The sequence below is a fragment of the Polypterus senegalus genome, chromosome 10, assembly GCF_016835505.1.
Source record: "Polypterus senegalus isolate Bchr_013 chromosome 10, ASM1683550v1, whole genome shotgun sequence".
Classification (NCBI taxonomy): domain Eukaryota; kingdom Metazoa; phylum Chordata; class Cladistia; order Polypteriformes; family Polypteridae; genus Polypterus; species Polypterus senegalus.
Window position 1 is genome coordinate 8,089,373 of NC_053163.1, and position 18,531 is coordinate 8,107,903.

An 18,531-nucleotide genomic window follows, 5' to 3' on the forward strand; every position below is an offset into this window, starting at 1 on the left:
ACTGACGCTCCCTCACAATGCAGGTCATGTGCCTCATTCGGGACTCCATGAGCAACACAAAGTCAAGCCAACGATACCCAAGGATTTTCCAGAGAGACACACATGTAGGAGTCCAGTCTTCGTCTCAGGTCACTGGATAGCATCCATGTCTCGCAACCAAATAGCAAGACAGGAAGCACCAGGACTCTAAAGACTCGTCCTTTTGCATAGATATCAGGCACGCCACATACCCAATTCCAGCGACCTCATGACCCCCCAATGCTCTCCCAATCCGTCTACTGACTTCATAGGAAGAGTCACCAGTCACATGAATGTGTCTGCCGAGGTAAGTAAACCTCTCGATGACAAGGTCGACACTCTCTCCGCAGGCAGACACACTGCTAATGGCCGTGCCCAAGAGGTCATTAAAGGCCTGGATCTTAGTTTTTATCCAGGACATCTACACAGGCACAAGGAGAACTTGGAAAACTGCAGAGATGGTGAGCAGTTTGGAAACTGAACCTGAGCCTTTAATAAACTACCATCCTCTCCGACTTTGTATATTTTGATAGAGCACCTGCCACTGCAGATGGACCTCCATCATGGATTAAGGAGCTCTGTCCGGTGACAAAGAGATATCATAAAGGTAGGAAGCAGGGAGGAGATATTTTCATCCTGGCAAACCCCCCCCTCGCGTCCATCAGACAGAATTCCAGTCAGATTTGGAGGGTACAGATTAGAAGGTGATTCCTTCTGCTCCGGCTTAGTGCCACCGGTTGGTCACAGGGTGGCGGCGGCACGGCTCAGTCAGGCTCCACTGCTGCCGCTGTCATCTTTCAAAACCTCTGAGTAATGAGGCTCATTGATATTCATTGCGTTCCCTTAAACGTGTCACAAGCTGGTAATGAGAATGTCAAGAGAACTGTTAAGAACCGGCCAGATTCTGTCGACAGCCAAATTCCAACTTGAAAGGATTGCAGAGACGTGATTAAAAAAAAACAAGCAGTCGATCGAAAGACGGGATACAGAGCCAAAAATTCAAAGTGGGCGCACATCCATCGATTACGAAGCAGATAAGAAAAACTAGGGGGCAGGAGACACTGACTGGTTAACTAGGGATACCCAAAAAGAGCAGGACGGTCAGCCCCACATGCTAAGGTACTTTATGAATATTTGAGTTGGGTGGGCAGTCCAGCAAATGTTGGTGAAGAGATAGCAAATGTTTTGAAGAAATAAACCTGAGAAGCATTTTGGGTGTCTGATGATCTACAAGCCAGGAACATCAGGGAACACCTCTGACAGGTCCAGGTCATCAATCAGAAAACCCACACAAACTGGGAATGAGTGCAGACATCAACATCCTGAACCCACATCTCCTTTAAAGGGGTGGGATGCCAGTTCATGGTGGGTCAAACTCATTAAAGGTCTATGAGAGACACCTGCAGACCCCAGAGGAAGTACAGGTACAGGGAGAGCCTTCCAAGTCCACAGAGACGCTGATCCACTACTGGCCACTGTTGTTCTTCATGGTGCTTCATGCCCATTGGACGGGTGGAGATTGGTCATCCATCCATTTTATTTAACTTGACCTATAGACCCAAAGGGCCAAAGCATACGCTGCAAAAAAAAAAATGAAAATTTCAAAGATCGGGTGGCTTTGTACTCACAAAGGCAGCTTGTTGTAACGCTGCCCAGTCTGACTGACGTCACGCCAGCACTCAGAAAGCCAGCTGGGGAATTCTGGATGATTCTGACAATTTTCTTATTCGTATTGGAAGTGACTTCACTCTGCTGACCAAGGAGTTTGAAGGTTAGCTGCTCATTTTTCAACTTTGACACAAACAACATCAGGCATCTCTCACGTTTTTTTTGTAGGTTGCCGTAGGTCCATTCCTGGTACGTCTTTACGTTATCGTGTTCTTGTTATCATTCGTGTGGCTTGACTGGTTGTATAAAATAGGAAGACAAAGCCTTAGATTCTTGCTTAGTGGATCTCTCTTCCTATCTAAAGGTTCATTCCTCCGTCAGCCGCCCTCCACAGAGGCTCAGACACAAAGCCAATGAGAGGTGACAGAAGAGTGAGACTCTGGTGAGGTGCTGATAGCACACTGCAGGGTCAGAACAGCACGCGTCACTCCCTCCTGTTGCCCTCCATCATCCTGTCTGCTTCTGCAGGCAGCACCCATCGTTAATAGCTCTCTAGCTCTCCCGGAAAAGATTGATCATGAGCCATCAATCGATAGGCCCTGCACCACGCGGCCCTGCGTCTGTCACATTCATCAGAGAAAAGGCTAAAAGTCCGTCAGGCGGCAGGACTGCAGGCAACCCGGGGGCGGGGAGCAGTCCAGGCGCAAGGTGGGACGAGGCAGGAGAAGGTTAAGCCAATGAAGGACACTGCAGAAGGGACAAGGGTACTGGCCACAAGGTTAAGTAAGAGAGGTGACATGAAGAGAGAAAAGCTTCATTGTTTATCACATGTGGGTGAAAGACGCAAATGAGGGGAGGGTCTTCTTCTTCTTCCTCAGCATTTGTCCACCAACTTGCCAGTCTATCTCCATTTCTCTCGATCTTCCAGGATGGTTTTCGTCCTTCAATCTCTTCTTATAGTGTCCACATGGTCGTTTACCTTGTAGGCCAAGACAAAGGTTGGTCTTTGTCACTGAGTGGTCTTCACTTTGGATAACATGGCCATCACTGGCAGGCTTCCTCCATCTTATCACCAATCCTACAGACACTGCTCTTCGTGACATGGTCCCGTGTGAGTCCAAGTGTCCAAAACGGCATTGTCACTTCCATGATGTGTGGCACTTGCTCGTGGTGGGTGGTGGCAATCCAACATTTGGTGCTGTATGGGGCAAAAGGTGGATAACAGTCTTATAAACGTTCACCTTGAGGCATGTGGGCATTTTACAATCTCACGTGCCACGTCTGCCAGACCACCTTAACACGTACTTGTGCATCAACAGTGTCCAAGATGAACTTGACCTTGACTAGGTCTGAGCATACAAATTACAGCAGGTGCCATGGGGAACACATGTGTCTGGGTGACCTAAGGACAGAGCTCTTGGGCCACTAGAGAAATGACAACATGACAATTTCAAAGGCTAAGACCGAGCTCATCCGAAAATCTGTCATGGTGGAGTGATTACAGGGAATCTGCAGAAAATGTGTGTTTAACCGGAGTGATTTAGGGGAAAGTTCTAAAAAGAAAAGGATCTGACTGTCAGACTGTCCAGTTAAATATAAAGTGACTGGGAGTGCTTGTCACATATTAGTAAAAAAAACGTGTCTGATTGGGGAGATTTGATGAAATCAGTAGAAAATGTGTCTGACTGTGCTGATCACAGAACATTTATACAAAAAAGTAAGCCGGATTGCAGTGATTAGAAGATTTCAGTAGAAAATGTGAAAGTTCATGATAACAAAGCAAAAATGACCATCTGATTGGAGTAATTTGAGGGAAAAAAAACCTGAAAATAGAAGAAGGTGCAGGTCTGACTGGATCATTTCAAGAAACCATGGAGTATGCCATTGACTGTTTTAGTTGTGATTTAATTTCATAAGCTGCCTTTCGAAAAACACCCAAGGTAGCAACCCAGAATCCCACTGGCCTGCTCAGAGGAGGTGCACCAAAAGGCAGCTTAGCAGTGGTTGGCTTCGGCCTACACTGAGCAAAATACGCTTCTCTCTGAAAGGACCAAAATAATCTCCCAAAACACACTCAAAATGTCCTACAAGGGAGAGGATCACATTTAGCCCTTGGCTTGTATTGAGGCAGGCCACAAGGAATCTTTGATTTACATTTGACATACTTTTAGTCCCTGAGGAGAAATTGTTGTAAAGGAGGATTTATTGAATGAAAAGCTAAGAAAAAAATACAACAAAAGGGTTAAAGAGCAAAAAGCACACAAAAATGGATTTGTCTAGAAGAAATCCAAGGCAAATCTAAATCCACGAGAATAATCTGAGAACCAGAGCAATTAAACGAAGAAAGCGATATCCAAAAGACGGACCAAACTCCACTGGAACACATTCAAAATGAGCCACCCGGCCTTCTCTTCCCAGCTTCCCTTTATAGGGCTGGGGGCGGACTCTTAATGTGATGGACGAGTGGCCCCGCCTCTTGGGGAATCCACAGGGAAAACACATGGAATATATGGGAATAAAATTAAAAACTATATAATTCAATGGAATAAAATTAAGAGAAATTATATAATTAGGCAAATGAATAAAATAACAGAACAATTTTACAAAAAGGCGGCACAGTGGTGCAGCGAGTAGTTCTGCTGCCTCGCAGTTAGGAGACCCGGGTTCGCTTCCCAGGTCCTCCCTACATGGAGTTTGCATGTTCTCCCCGTGTCTGCGTGGGTTTCCTCCCACAGTCCAAAGACATGCAGGTGAGGTGCATTGGTGATCCTAAATTGTCCCTGGTGTGTGCTTGGTGTGTGTGTGTGTATGTGTGTGTCCTGCGGTGGGCTGGCACCCTGCCCGGGGTTTGTTTCCTGCCTTGCACCCTGGGATTGGCATTAGCAGACCCTCGTGACCCTGTAATTGGGATATAGCAGGTTGGAGAATGGCTGGATGAATTTTGCAAAAAAAAAATTGAAATCAATGAACATTAATGAAAAGAACAAAAAAAGAGAATCGAAACAGGAGTTATGGGAGGAGCCCAGTCTTGACCATAAGAGTACTGATTACACAAAATTAGTAAGAAATATGTGAAGTTATTATGGGGTATTAGTTGGAGTAACATTAGTAGAACATTAGCAGTGTGTGATTACAGAGACTGTAGGATATCATAAGAAAATGTATCTGACTGGAAAGATTTACAGAATTATTGGAAGTGGTGTCTGATTGTACTGATTATAGTAAATTAGTACAAAAAGTGTATTTGAATGTTTATAGGAAATCTGTAGAAAATGAATATTGGATTGTAAGAAATTGATTAAAAAAATAAATCTAAAGAGGAAAATTGTCTGATAGTGCAAAAATCTTTGGAAAATGTGTCTGACTGCTCCGATTACAGAATAGTTGTAGGCAAAGTGTTTGATTGGAGGGATTATATGGTATTATTTGGAGTGACTACAGAATATTTCTAAAAACAATGTTGAGTGATTATAGGATATCGGACAAAAATGCATCTGATTGCAGAGATTTCTGGAAATGGGTAGAAAATATGTTATACCGTTTCTACTAATTATAGAAATTTATCAGAAGCTATGTCCGATTGTACTAATTTCTGAACACAAGTAGAAAGTGTGGTATGTATGATTTTACTTATTATTGAACATTAGTAGAAATATTCTTATTATACCATTTACAGAAAATCTTCAGAAAAAAATATCTGGCTTGGTGAAGGGGGTAGCAGAAAAAAAAAGTGTTTAATTTAAAGATTTCAGAAAACAAGTGTCTGTGTGGAATTATTAGAAGAATCCACAGAAAATGTGTCTGACTGCACTGATTACAGATCCTCAGTAGGAAAAAAATATCTGATTGGAGTGATTGTATGATATTAGATTGAGTGACAATCGAATATTTGTAAATCAAATGTGTCAAGTGATTACAGGATATCAGAGGAAAATGCATCTGATTGTGGAGATTTCCAGAAATTGACAGAGAATAGTGCATGCCTGATCGTACCTTTTACACAACTTTAGTAGAAATATGTCTGATTGTGTTAATTGCAGAAATTGAGAAGAAGCATTGTGTTATTATACTATTTACAAAGACGAGCTGATACAGCATTTGACACGATTACAGGGAGCAGCAGAACACTCATCTCATTTAACGATTTCAAGGAATCAGTAGAAAAACGTGTCTGATTTGAGTGATTACAGAGAAACAAAAGAAGTATCTGTGTGAAATATCTACACGAATCCACAGAAAATGTGTCTGACTGTTCTGATTACAGAACACTGTTAAGAAAAAATGCCTGTTTGGAGTAATTATAAGACATTAGTACAAAATATGTTTGATCGGAGTGATTGCAGGAAATTAAGAGAAATGTGTCTGATTATACTCAATACAAAAGGAACAAAATCAATTGTCAAAGAGCCTGATGACATGACATGAAACTAGTAGGAAATGCACTTAATCTTAATGATTCCGTAAAGTTAGTAGTAAATATGTACAAAGAGGGGACATAAACAATAAAAATATGTCTGATTGTATTGACTGCATTAAATCAAAGTGGAACTGGAGAAAGGAATGAATTCAAAAAGAGAAATTGTCACAAGAAATCAAAGAAGAAGTGACAGATTAGAATAAGCTTAGTGTCTGACTTGGAGTGATTTTTGGAGACCTTAGCAAAAAGTGTGCCAGACTCGAGTGATTACAACACAGCATCTCTGATTCGGGTGGGAGTGCATCAGAAACCAGGACCGAATTAAGGTGGGTGCTATTGACGCTGCAGCATTAGGCCCATTCCTGAAGTAGGCCCACATGAAAACAGACGAGAATTTTCCGGAAGCTGAACAGATTTCCTTAGCTATATTAACCTCAAAATAATTCTTAGAATGAAATTTGGAGTCCGACTTTCGGACGCCTAGACACAGCGTTACTTATTATACAGTTACTATTGTTCTTTGTGCTGTGACGTAACTATAACATCGTCGTGTTTATTGTTAACCCAAGATTTCAAGGTAGCACTATCAATTTTACATTAAACCAGTGGTTATCAACCTGTTGGGCGGGGCGCGAAGATGTGAAAAAAAGAAAACAAAAATCAAAAATATGAAAAAAAAAATCTATTGAAACCAAAACAAATTACATTCTGACACTAGAACAATAAATATAGAGTTAGATAAATGTCGATAAAAGTTAAGTAGGTATAATAAAATATGCATCTATGATATATTATTAATTTAAAAAGAACAAATTGGTATTAGTGGGCTCCTTTTAAAAAAAAGTTAGGGGGGTGCGATTAAAACTGTCATGAAAACTTGGGTTGCAAATAATTACAGGTTGAGAAACACTGATTTAGGATGATCTGAAAAGCAACAGACAGCTGGAGTAGATACAAATGGGCTCAGCAGAAAATGGTCCTGTCATGGTTAAGGCTCATAGATTACTGGAAAAAAAAAAATATATATATATATATATATATATATATATATATATATATATATATATATATAATTTTAGATCAAAAATGGTAACAAGTTACAATCCCTTGAGCCGCTCACCTGAGCCTGGAGGCACTGCCCCCCTAAGATCAACATAAAGGTAGGACAGTTTTATCATTTAACCAAAGTCTGAAGTCTCACAATGGGAAGTAATGCAAAAACTAGGCCTTAAATGAGGCCTTGACACAAATTCAGTCTGGTCTTAACTTCGAGAATCAGGCTTTGAGGCCTACCCAGATCATAATCGCCAGGGGCCTCATGTATAACGCCGTGCGTAGAACTCACACTATAACATGGCGTAAGCACAAAAGCCGAAATGTGTTTACGCACAGAAAAATCCAGATGCCGGAATCTGTGCGTACTCTAACTTCCACATTCTTCCGCTACATAAATCCCAGTCTGCGTGAAAAGTAACGCTCGTGCACGCGCTTTATGTAACGCCCCAACTCCTCCCAGAATTACGCCCCTTTGAATATGCAAATCAATATAAATCGCCCTTAAGCTCAGCCTTCTGTGAAAAGACAATGGGAAAAGCACGGGGGAAATATACGAATTTCAGCGAATACCAAGTGGAGGCAAAGGAAAAACATACTATTTGTTCAAATAAACCGTGGTATAATCAACAAAAGGAAGTTGATCGAGTGACATAGCGTGTTGGAGAAACTTGAAAGCTCACGTTCACAAAACCGCACAGTGCCGGAAATAAAAAAAGTCACATATCAAAGTCGCCGTGAAAAGCCAAGTTGTAAGCCCACTGTCTGAGTGTCATATGAAAGCTTATTAGGGTACAGAGAAAAAAAAATAGGCACACAGTGGGAAAAAAGCACGAAATGTCAACTTCAATCTCGAAATTTCCACTTTAATCACGTAGTTTATTTTGTCATTAAAGTAGAACATCATAAACTTCATCTTAAAATCATTTAATTAACTAGTTTCTCAAATCACATCGTAATTAAAGTAGCACGTTAAATGATTTGTTTTGTATTTGATATTCTATGAGCTCTATGAGTATGAATCACTACTTGCTTCATAAACCGGCACTCTTCCTCCAACTGGACACAGAATCCATTACATTCGTGATATTACAGCTCTATGAATAACTAAAATACTGAGATGTATACGTGATGTCATTTTCATGATGATAGGATTAAAGCACGTTATTAAACATGGGTTTGTGATTGTCACCTTGATGAAATTATTTATTGCAGCAGTACTCAGGGGCGGCTCTAGGCTTGTGGTGGCACTGGACAGAGAAAGAATCGGTGGCTCCTTCGCCCGCCAATGTCAGTAAGGTAGCTTATGCACGGTGGATGGCCACGTCCGTGGCAGACACTGCATAGCCGCCTCATGCTCATGACACAAACATTTAACTTTTGACGAAATTTGTCGCTGCGTTTTTAGCTGTGTTGTTAGTACATTTTTAATTATTCTATTCTTCACGACAGTCCCAGTGAAGAATATAGATTATTTAAATGCAGTTAAAGTTTTATCTGTATAATATAATAAACATATTTTGCTGCATTTCATCTTAAAAATGATATCGTCATCATATGTAAATATGCGCTTTATAAAGTGGCTCAGGTTGTGTAATATTATAATTGTAGTGCACGTTTACAGTGAGGTGATTGTACTTATAAGTACAAACCGTTCTACAAGGAGCAATTGATTGAGTGCGTTTAAAGTTCTTGGGATGAAACTGTTTCTGAACCTCGAGGTCCGTACAGGAAAGGCTTTGAAACGTTTTGCCATGGCTGAGGTAGCGTGTGCTTGAAGCTGTATACCGATAATTATTTTTCCGATCAGCTGCTGCTGTGATTCACACTCAGATACAGTGATATAAATACTCCGAGTGGTGCAGTGAGAGTAACATGGAAAAAGATGATCCGCTGTGGCAACTCCTAACGGGAGCAGCTGAAAGAAGAAGAAGAAGGTGCATTGAGAGTAACAACACTATATATTGTTACAAGTTAATTACAATCAGATGCGTTACACTAATAAACAATATGTGGTTAGTTTCGGTGTATTTATAAAGCTGCGTCAGGAAAATAAGGTGTAACCACACAGGAACAGTAGCACTGCTTTGACGCTGGGTGCCGCCAGTCTGCAAAACCGAGCGGAGAACTTGCGTACGACAAGGTATGAGGTACCGTGGAAAAGTGCGTGGCTTTACGCCAAGTGTAGGTTTTATACATCGTGATTTGAACGTGGAAAAGTTCTTACGCAACATTTCTGTGCGTACGCACCGTTTATACATGAGGCCCCAGGACTGAAATCTATGGGCTAAAAAGAGAGGAAAAACATAAAACTCCTGGCACAAATGATATAAACAATGTTCCTTTATATTTCAAGATTTTTTTTTTAATATTCAAGAATATGGACATAAACAAGAGCAAGAGAGAAATCAAAAATGCAATCCTAAAAGCAAACACAAGGATGGTATAATAATATTAGGATAAAAAAAATATGTACCTAGAAAAATATAATATTTTAGAAACTAATTGTTGCATAGATGAAAATTTTTGAAACTGACTGGTCAGCTAGCCTGGGAGAATACAGGTGGGCTGAGATGAAAGGCCATCAATATGCTGGCAGAGCCTGAAATGGAACAGATTGGTAACGTTTTTGAGACCACTTCACCCTCCAGGGGGAAAACAATGGCCGAAATGGGGTCTGAATCTGCCTGAGCTGTTTCATTGGGAAGTGCACATCCGCTGCAAGAGGTGTGTCAAGAAGTCACAGCATTACTTTAAATTAAGGCTTATACAGAAGCTTACTGTGTTCCTGAATAAAACCTAAACTTTGAAAGACTAACACACCTCCATCCACGAGAGTAACCCGCACAGGTAAAGGTTGACACACCTTGGCTAATGGCACTTACCAACCATCGATGAATAACTCCTACTGTGTGGTCCCTTATTGTGACATCTTTCTCAGCCCGTTATCTACTTTATTGACTAGGGGAGCTCTGCTCCCTGTTCGCTTCGCTCGCCAACCCCCGGGCTGGCGCTTATGCGCTAGCCATTTTGCGGATCTTCCGCTCGCATATGGGGAAGCAGATGTACAATTTAAACAGATAGTTATTTTCCTGGGAATTGTTACAGATGCATAATAGAACTAACTATCGTACATTACAGTGAGTAATTAACCATAGTAAAAAATAGTAAAACGTAATAAATGAAAAGAAAATTATGTTTCATCATGCATTAGAAGTATTCGTTATGTTATAAGTTTTCGTTCTGTTCGGTTTTGAAATGAACACACAAATACTTTTTAAACTTGTAAAACTTCAGTAAAAACAATTTTTTGAATTAACTTTTCGTCACTATCGCATTAAATTTATATTTCATGTTTGGGCTTACATCGTGACAACGCAACATATAAATGCCCGTAAACTTTTTCACGTTTGTCCCTATGATTTGTTAATTGTCATAGCAAAAGCTATTCTAACGGGAAACTATAAATGTTTTAATACGAATGGCATATCAAGATCTCCATTGGTGTCTAATGCTTTCCCCTGAAGATGTACTACATTACCTTTCTTGGATACATCTTTCTTTCAACAGTAATTGACCAATTTTGAATAGAACAGATGGTGTTAATGGTTGTAGATATTCCTTCGGGATATTAATACAAAGTATGATGTTGGTGTCTAATCTTTCCCCTCCTCACCATCAGCACCAACTGTTTCAGCAGAGTCTATTGATATTCGATATTGTTAAACCAACCGATCAACAGAGTCGATTTCACATTTAATTTGCCATTTGACTTCATTGTTTATTTGTGCTAGGATTACCTTTGCACTCATTTCTTCCGTTGATAACCCTTCAGGATGAAATTCGAATAAAGATTAGAACATAATACGTCTTCTTTTATTGGGAAGTTAAAGTGAGGAACACGTAAAAATTTATAAGAGCTGAGGGTGCAGGAACTGTGTCTGACAAAAGCATTCACACGACTGAGAGGTGAGAGGACCGTGGGCGAGGTTTGAAAATGGTTGAGAGGAGGGCGGGACTTGAAAAAATCCCTTGGCAATAGTCTCGTCTCAAGATTTCCTTTATTAATAGAGAGATATGCAGACCAGAATAAAGCCACAGCACAACAAAAAGATAACATAAAAAGGAGAATATACAAAGTACATGAGAATAAAATGAAAACAGACAACACTCCACATTCTCAGTGATGTGCCACTCACAGCACTGCTTTGTGTCCAGAGAGCTCATTTACAGGTCATCACAGTCTGTCTGAGCACAAAGATGATTGTAGCCTCGTTTTAATACAGTGGCTATACTCCCAAAATGATGTTGGCCCACCTCAAAATAACGACAATATACAAGGGGGTTAGGGGTAGGGTTAGGCAGGAATCTACTCTGGATGAAGGCACAAGTCTCTAACAGGGTCCTCTCAAGAGGGACAATTTAGAATCAGCAGTATCCCTAAATTGCACTTTGAGCTACATTATTTGTATGTAAATGTGCTATATAAATAAATGTTGTTGTAAATTGTTGGGCATATGGGTGAAGAACTGCAGTACCGGAAGGAAAAACCCACACAGACACAGGGAGACTGTACAAATTCCACACAGGCAGTGACTGAGCATTGGGTACGACCCCAGAACATTGGATCTGTTGGGTAGATGCGCCGCCCCGTGAACATATTAGTAGGTCTTTAAGTTTAAAGGATCATTTTGTGATAAAGAAACAGTTGAGCAGGCAACTGAGTCAGCTGCCTTCTGTTTCCATGCCTCGTTTCCAAACAGTACAGCAGACGGCATGTCTGACTGTTCAAGCACTTTATTGTCATTGTATAAGATTGCAGATAACTCCGGGGCAGGTTGAGTCTGATTGGAATGATTGCAGGATGTTAACACATTACTGGACTTGAGAGACACCAACCAATGCGATAAATTAATTGGGTGGAAAGAGATGGATGTCACACTTTTAGAAGGCTGTAGGACACTGGGTAGTGGTAATAAGGAATCTCGCTCTGCCCAGTTTCATCGGGTGCTCCCCAGTTTTATGGCTGGATGCCTTTGGTCTCCTTGTGTGACCTATACAGGGACAGTGACCATATTGTAACCCCAAGTTACAGAGCTAAGGAGCAAACAGGAACGTGTTGACATAATCAGGAGAAAGTTGAAACATTTGGCCTGTGATCGTGTTGAGTTATATTGTGGATTAATGAACTCGGTGGGAGTAAACGGACTGCATGATGTTAGGAAAGCTAATTACGATTTATAGTAAACAAGAGAAGCATAAAGAGTTTGAAGCAGTGGGGGGACCACCTTCATATCAGATATATGTGAGAAAAAAAATTAATAGAAATCGTGTTAGTTTGTATATCTCCTTGGCCATCTCTTTATTAGGTTAAAGTAGAGGGTGAAATGCATCCCATAGCAGAACCTCCAATGGCACCGATAACAAAAATGCAGAAAATCAACCTACCAGAACAAAAGCAGATCATTGATAAGTTGGAACATTAGAGCAGTCCTGTCCACGCCAATGGTCTGAAATAGAAGGAAAGGCGCAGGAGCTCCTGTGTGTGTCAACATGGCAAACTCAAATATCCGTCACAAACAGGTGATCTTTATCGGGCCAGCATTAAGGGCCGGGTCGTGCACACTATTAGTCTGAAAAAGATCAACCCAGAAGATTAGCGCAGGTGATCTGAGAGCAAGAGAAAGCCGTCATGCTTGGGGTGGATCAATTAGTCAAGCAGACAGCTGAGGAAATCATCAGGTGTGAGAACACCAGAAATAGGCCAAGAGTGAAAGAAGAAGCAGAAGACACTGAAAGTGACCCTGACAGGAATTCAGCTGCTCATTGTGAACTCTGTGACTTCAGGCCTGCTAACAACAAGCACGTTGCTGAGTTTCTTTATTTTACCTTAGGCAGATCATAATATGAAACCTGAAATGTCCATTTCATGGACCTCCTGCAAACTGTAGTCAACAGCTAATGAGATCTTTATGTCCCCATCTTCACTCCCATTCTTTATGAATGTCACCCTGCGGTTCTGGTTATTATTCACTACATACAGAGGTTGAACCAGTGATCCACCACCAGCAATGTCTGAGAATGTCAGTGAGATGGGACAAAACACCATAGCCAAAGGTGGAAATGTGAGGGAGCCACAAGAGGTGTGGACTGGGGAGCCAGCTGTTCTGTGGGACTGAGGCATTATTGACAGTCCATGGGTGTTTGGGTTTACCCTAATAACAGAACTTCAAACACAGACACTGATACCTGCACTTCAAATCAGTGATTTGTGCTCCAGATTCAATTTCTAGAGAAGTTGCTGTCAAGGTGCCAACTACGCTAAAATGTATATCTATCTATCTATCTAATCCTGCCAACTACGCTAAAATGTTATCTATCTATCTATCTATCTATCTATCTATCTATCTATCTATCTATCTATCTATCTATCTATCTAATCCTGCCAACTACGCTAAAATGTCTATCTATCTATCTATCTATGTATCTATCAATTGTAAGAAATAACACAAAATAGCATAACGATTTGAGGTATCAAATGGGGGATTTTAGGGTTAGGTTTAGGCTTAGGGTTAAAATGTTTTGACAGATGCAAGTCCAATCATGAGCTGCCTTCTGGCTTTGAGGAATTCTGGCAGGAAGAGTAGGGTCAAAGTGATGTGAATTGTCTAGTCTGCAGTGGGAGAAAGAGGAAAAACATTAGGACATAGCGCCAACAGCGCCAGTCCTTGGAGCGGCAGGGTATTACCATTACCAGAGCCTCTAAGCTGCCCCTTATGCACATGTGTGAATCTATCTATCTATCTATCTATCTATCTATCTATCTATCTATCTATCTATCTATCTATCTATCTACATATTTGTGTGATCCTGCCAGCTATACTACAACTAACATCTATCTATGAAAGGCGCTACATAATAGATTGATAAATGCCATTTCTAAAAGTGGAAGCTGTTTTTCCCAGTTTTAAATGGCCTAAGAGTCGATGATTGTATCTCACAAGGTGTTTCTTCTCCTGACAGGTCGAGGAGATCCGGGGTTGCATCGAGAAGTTGTCTGAAGATGTGGAGCAGGTTAAGAAGCAACACAGTGCCATCTTGGCTGCCCCCAATCCTGACGAGAGTAAGTGAATTAATGACAGTCTCCTCGCGGCCTGTTCGTTTGCCTTGTTGTTATTATTGTATAACTGTGATGGATGAGGGTCATGATTGTTATTTAATAGGCTGGAAGATGGTATGACGGTTCAACCTAGATCTTGGGGTTAGTTTTCCTCTTGGTCTCATTTAGTAGTACACAGATGTCTACCTCAAAGATCCAGAAGGTGTGGTGGGAACACATCAACAGCACAAAGAAAATCTGTACTCATCTTTGGCTCTTTAATTCAGAAGTGACACCTTCAGGGCATTATGGTTTATAAAAAAGGGTCATTCCATGAGTCAGGTGAAGCTTTTCATGCTAAACTGATAGGCAGAACCACAACTTCGTATGAAGGCCCAGGGCAGTATGAGCAGTAAACAGGGACCCCACTGAGTTGAGCTCAGACTCATGGATGTGTACAGAGTGCGCCATGGTGCCCGCTGGCTTTTACCTTGGAAATGTGCAAAAGAACAAAAGGGAACATTTAATGGATGACCTGCCAGACTGTTTACTGAGCCGGCTCAGATAAGTGTCCCCTAGCAGCATGAATGATTGTCACTGGTGTCATGGCGATCCCATAATGCACTCTGCTTTGATCACTATCTGCTTGATCTGAGGAGACTCTTTTGGGGAAATCCACTTGCACTGCTGTCTGGTAGATCTGACTTGTTTTAAAACGCATGACCAGTGGAAGAGCAAGAAGGATTTAATTCCTGTTTATTTATGTGCAAGGTTTGCTTTTCATTCCATAAAACAAACCTTCTGATGCTGATTGTGTCACTCTGCTCCCTCTCTCTTTTTATAACACATGGCTCTTTCAAAGGGCAAATTCTCTGCTCCTTTATCTCTGTTCACCCATGTTAAACAGCAGAGGGTGAAAATGATAGAATCTTTGTATGAATTTGAATTCTCTCAAATCACAAAAATCTGTTCAATTCTCATCAGGAAAAATTAACAGTAGGGAGAGTGACATTAGAAAAGGGTTTGATTGTATCTGCGCAGAAATAAGAAAAACATGACAAGCCTTCATTTGAATAAATGACTGTTCTCATTCACTGAGATGCTTTATTTATGCAGTGAATATTCAAATATGAATAATGTAATTGAAATAATCTCATGTTATGAATATTTGATGTGATGCTAGCAAAACTATGAGGAATTGTTCAGTCTGTTATCATTATGCTTCATGTGAAATGTCTTTTTATTTTATTCTGCTTGCATTTTTATGTTGATTTTACATGTCAGTTAATTTTGTATTTATTTGCCTGTTTATATATATATATATATATATATATATGTATATATATATATGTTTACTTTACAAATTGGTTATCTTGTTTCCTTGATTTGTTGTCTTTAAGTTTCATGTTTTTTATGTTTTATTTTATTTTATTTTGTTTCGTTTTATTTTCGCAATCGCAGGACTCTTCTACTGAGCGTGTGAGTCAAGTGCTGCCACCTACAGGTAGTCACTGAAATTGAAAGTGAGCTGGTCTACTGTTCCCCAGCCCAGTGATGTGTGTTTGTGGGTATTTAATTTGATTTGTAGTTGTCTTTATGTTTTTCCCTCTGTGTGTTTCATTTCCCAAAAATCGCCACGTTTGCATTTTCAGTTTAAGTTTGGAAAACATTATCACAGATTACGTTTGTGCTGTAGATTTTATCAATTTTTGCAATTAGTAGCGTTGTCTTTGATATGTAAACGTGATTGAAGCTGATGGGGACATTTTTATCTATCTATCTATCTAGCTATATATCTATCTATCTACAGTATTATATGGTGTCTTTCACATCCATCTATCTATTTACAGTGGAACCTCAGGTCACGACCGTAATTCGTTCCAAAACTATGGTCATGACTCGAAGTAATTTTCCCCATAGGATTGTATTTAAATACAATTAATTCATTCCATAACGTACGAACTGTATGTACGTATATTTTTTTAAAGATTTTTAATCATAAAAATAGTAAATTATACCATAGAAAGCACAGTGTAATAGTAAACTAAATTTGAAAACATTGACTAACACTGAGAAAACCTTGAACAGAGAAAACTAACACTGCAAGAGTTCATGCTACAGCCTTACAAACCGCTCGCTGTAAACACTTTTTTTTTAATGAGTTTTAAGCACAGGGAAAAAAATGAAAATTTGAAAAATCCGTAATTTATACAAAAACTAACCATAAACAACCAACAAAACTAACCTTGCATGAGTCGAGTTCTGGCATGAAGGAAGTGAGGAGGAACTGGGTGGAGAGGAGATTACAGTTTTGAGGTAAAGTCCCTCTCCGTGATGCACATCTGACCGAGAACAATGTACTGTACAGAGAGAGACTGAACACGTGCGTAAATCACCGGAGCGTACGAACCGGAAGAGAAGCTGGCTTGTTCGTCACCCTAGTGTGTGGTCGTGAACAGGTGCAAAAGTTTGGTGAACTTTTTGGTCGTAACTGATTTGTATGTGTTCTGAGACGTTCGTGACCCAAGGTTCCACTCTATCTATCTATCTATCTATCTATCTATCTATCTATCTATCTATCTATCTATCTATCTATCTATCTATCTATCTATCTAATATCTATCTATCTATCTATCTATCTATCTATCTATCTAGATACAGATAAATAGATAGATAGATAGATAGATAGATAGATAGATAGATAGATAGATAGATAGATAGGGTTTGGTTAACCAGATATACAATTTAAAGAGATTGTTATTTTCATGTGATTCATTTTCATTGATTTTATATTTCTTGATATTTGCCAGTTATAAAGCTGGAGTGAATGAGTTATTCCACCTCGAACCCGGGGTGCGCTACGTGCCAGCCACTTCTCATCTCTGCCTCTCGCGTTGTGAAGATGGGGGCTGAACGCACACTAAGGAGTTGCGGTCGCTCCTCTGAAACCCCCTTTTAAACTTTGATACAATGGGAAACGAATACATTTTTTTTTACCTCCTCTATGCTCAATCAGCTGACTCACTGCTGCTGCTTGTGCCGTGCTGTGTGATCTGCATGTTGTGCTGCACTTCGATTATTTAAAAGCCTGTACAGCAACTGTCCTTTTGTCTCACTTCCTTGTCTCGTGGGACATTAAAGTGTCTCTGAGAAAATCACGTCTCGGCTTAAGATTTTTTTTATTATATTATAGAGAAATACATAAATAGGTAATCTCCCAAAACAACACCCATATGAATGTGTTTGCCTCAGTAAAATTTGAGAAAAATCAAAACGCACTTAGGCCATAACAGGCCTGGCCCTTGGATGAGATGGCAGAGATAGACAGTAGGACCCTTCTATGGCTGTGACAGTTGTGCCTCTCCCTTAGTCCTTAATTTACGCCCGGCCCTTTCACCCCAACACACCTCTTGAACCGGTGGGGTTGTACTGTCAGCTCATGAAGATTCAGTCCCTGGCCGTTTGTCTTGGACAATTTTATTCTTCCAGGTTTTTCTTCTTGAAAGGTGACGGGGTGCTCATGCTTCTGAAACTTCCGGAGGCTCATAAATTCTACTGTTCATGTCACAGATAAAGTATCAAAGCTGCAGCTTCACACTCAGCAAGAGTGCAGGTGAGCCTTCAACCTCCCATCACAAGCGACATTCCCCAGAGCAGCACTTAGTAAAAGTTCTCTGGCCTAGTAGGCTCATAAATAAATTACTGGCTTATCCAGCTTACTTGTCAAGTTAAACATTTTAAAATTTGATATTGTATTATTGAAAAAAAAAACTTTACTAACTTAGATGCTAACTATTACTGACTGTTACAGCTTATTTCACTTGACGTCCACACTGGTGGTTCTCAACCTATGGGGCGCTCGCAACTAGAGGGGGCACGAAGTAACAAAAAGGGGGCGCGAAAATGTGAACAAAAGAAAACAAGAATCGAAAATATGAAAAATCCATCTATTGAAACCAAAACAAATGAACTGAAACTACATTCTGATACTAGAAAAATGAATATAGAGTTAGATAAATGTCGATAAAAGTTAAGTAGGTATAATAAAACTTGTAGCGATGTATCGGCAGCAACAAATATAGGAATACATTTTATTAGGGTTTCAAAAAAACATTAGGGGGCTCGATTAAAACTGTTATGAAAACTCGGGTCGCAAATATGTAAAGGTTGAGAAACGCTGGTCCACACGCATCCAAATGTTCTCCCCAGGATGACATCCCAGCGGTGCCACCAAGTACTAATAAGTAAAGTTTGAGTCAGACACCCTCCAAAATGTGTGCAGTCATCAATACTTCGCGACTCCTCTTCTCCTACAGCTGTTCTGAATTTGCAGTTC

The 18,531-nt window shown here is 40.3% G+C and overlaps 1 protein-coding gene across 1 annotated transcript in view; it reads left to right on the forward strand.

Annotated features, from left to right (window-relative positions):
• LOC120536659 (syntaxin-1B) overlaps positions 1-18,531 on the forward strand; it is a 180,300-nt gene that overhangs the window by 118,645 nt on the left and 43,124 nt on the right. Inside the window, exon 3 of the mRNA XM_039765092.1 lies at positions 14,120-14,219. Coding sequence (XP_039621026.1) covers positions 14,120-14,219 — 100 coding nt within the window. The remainder of the gene's footprint in view (positions 1-14,119; positions 14,220-18,531) is intronic.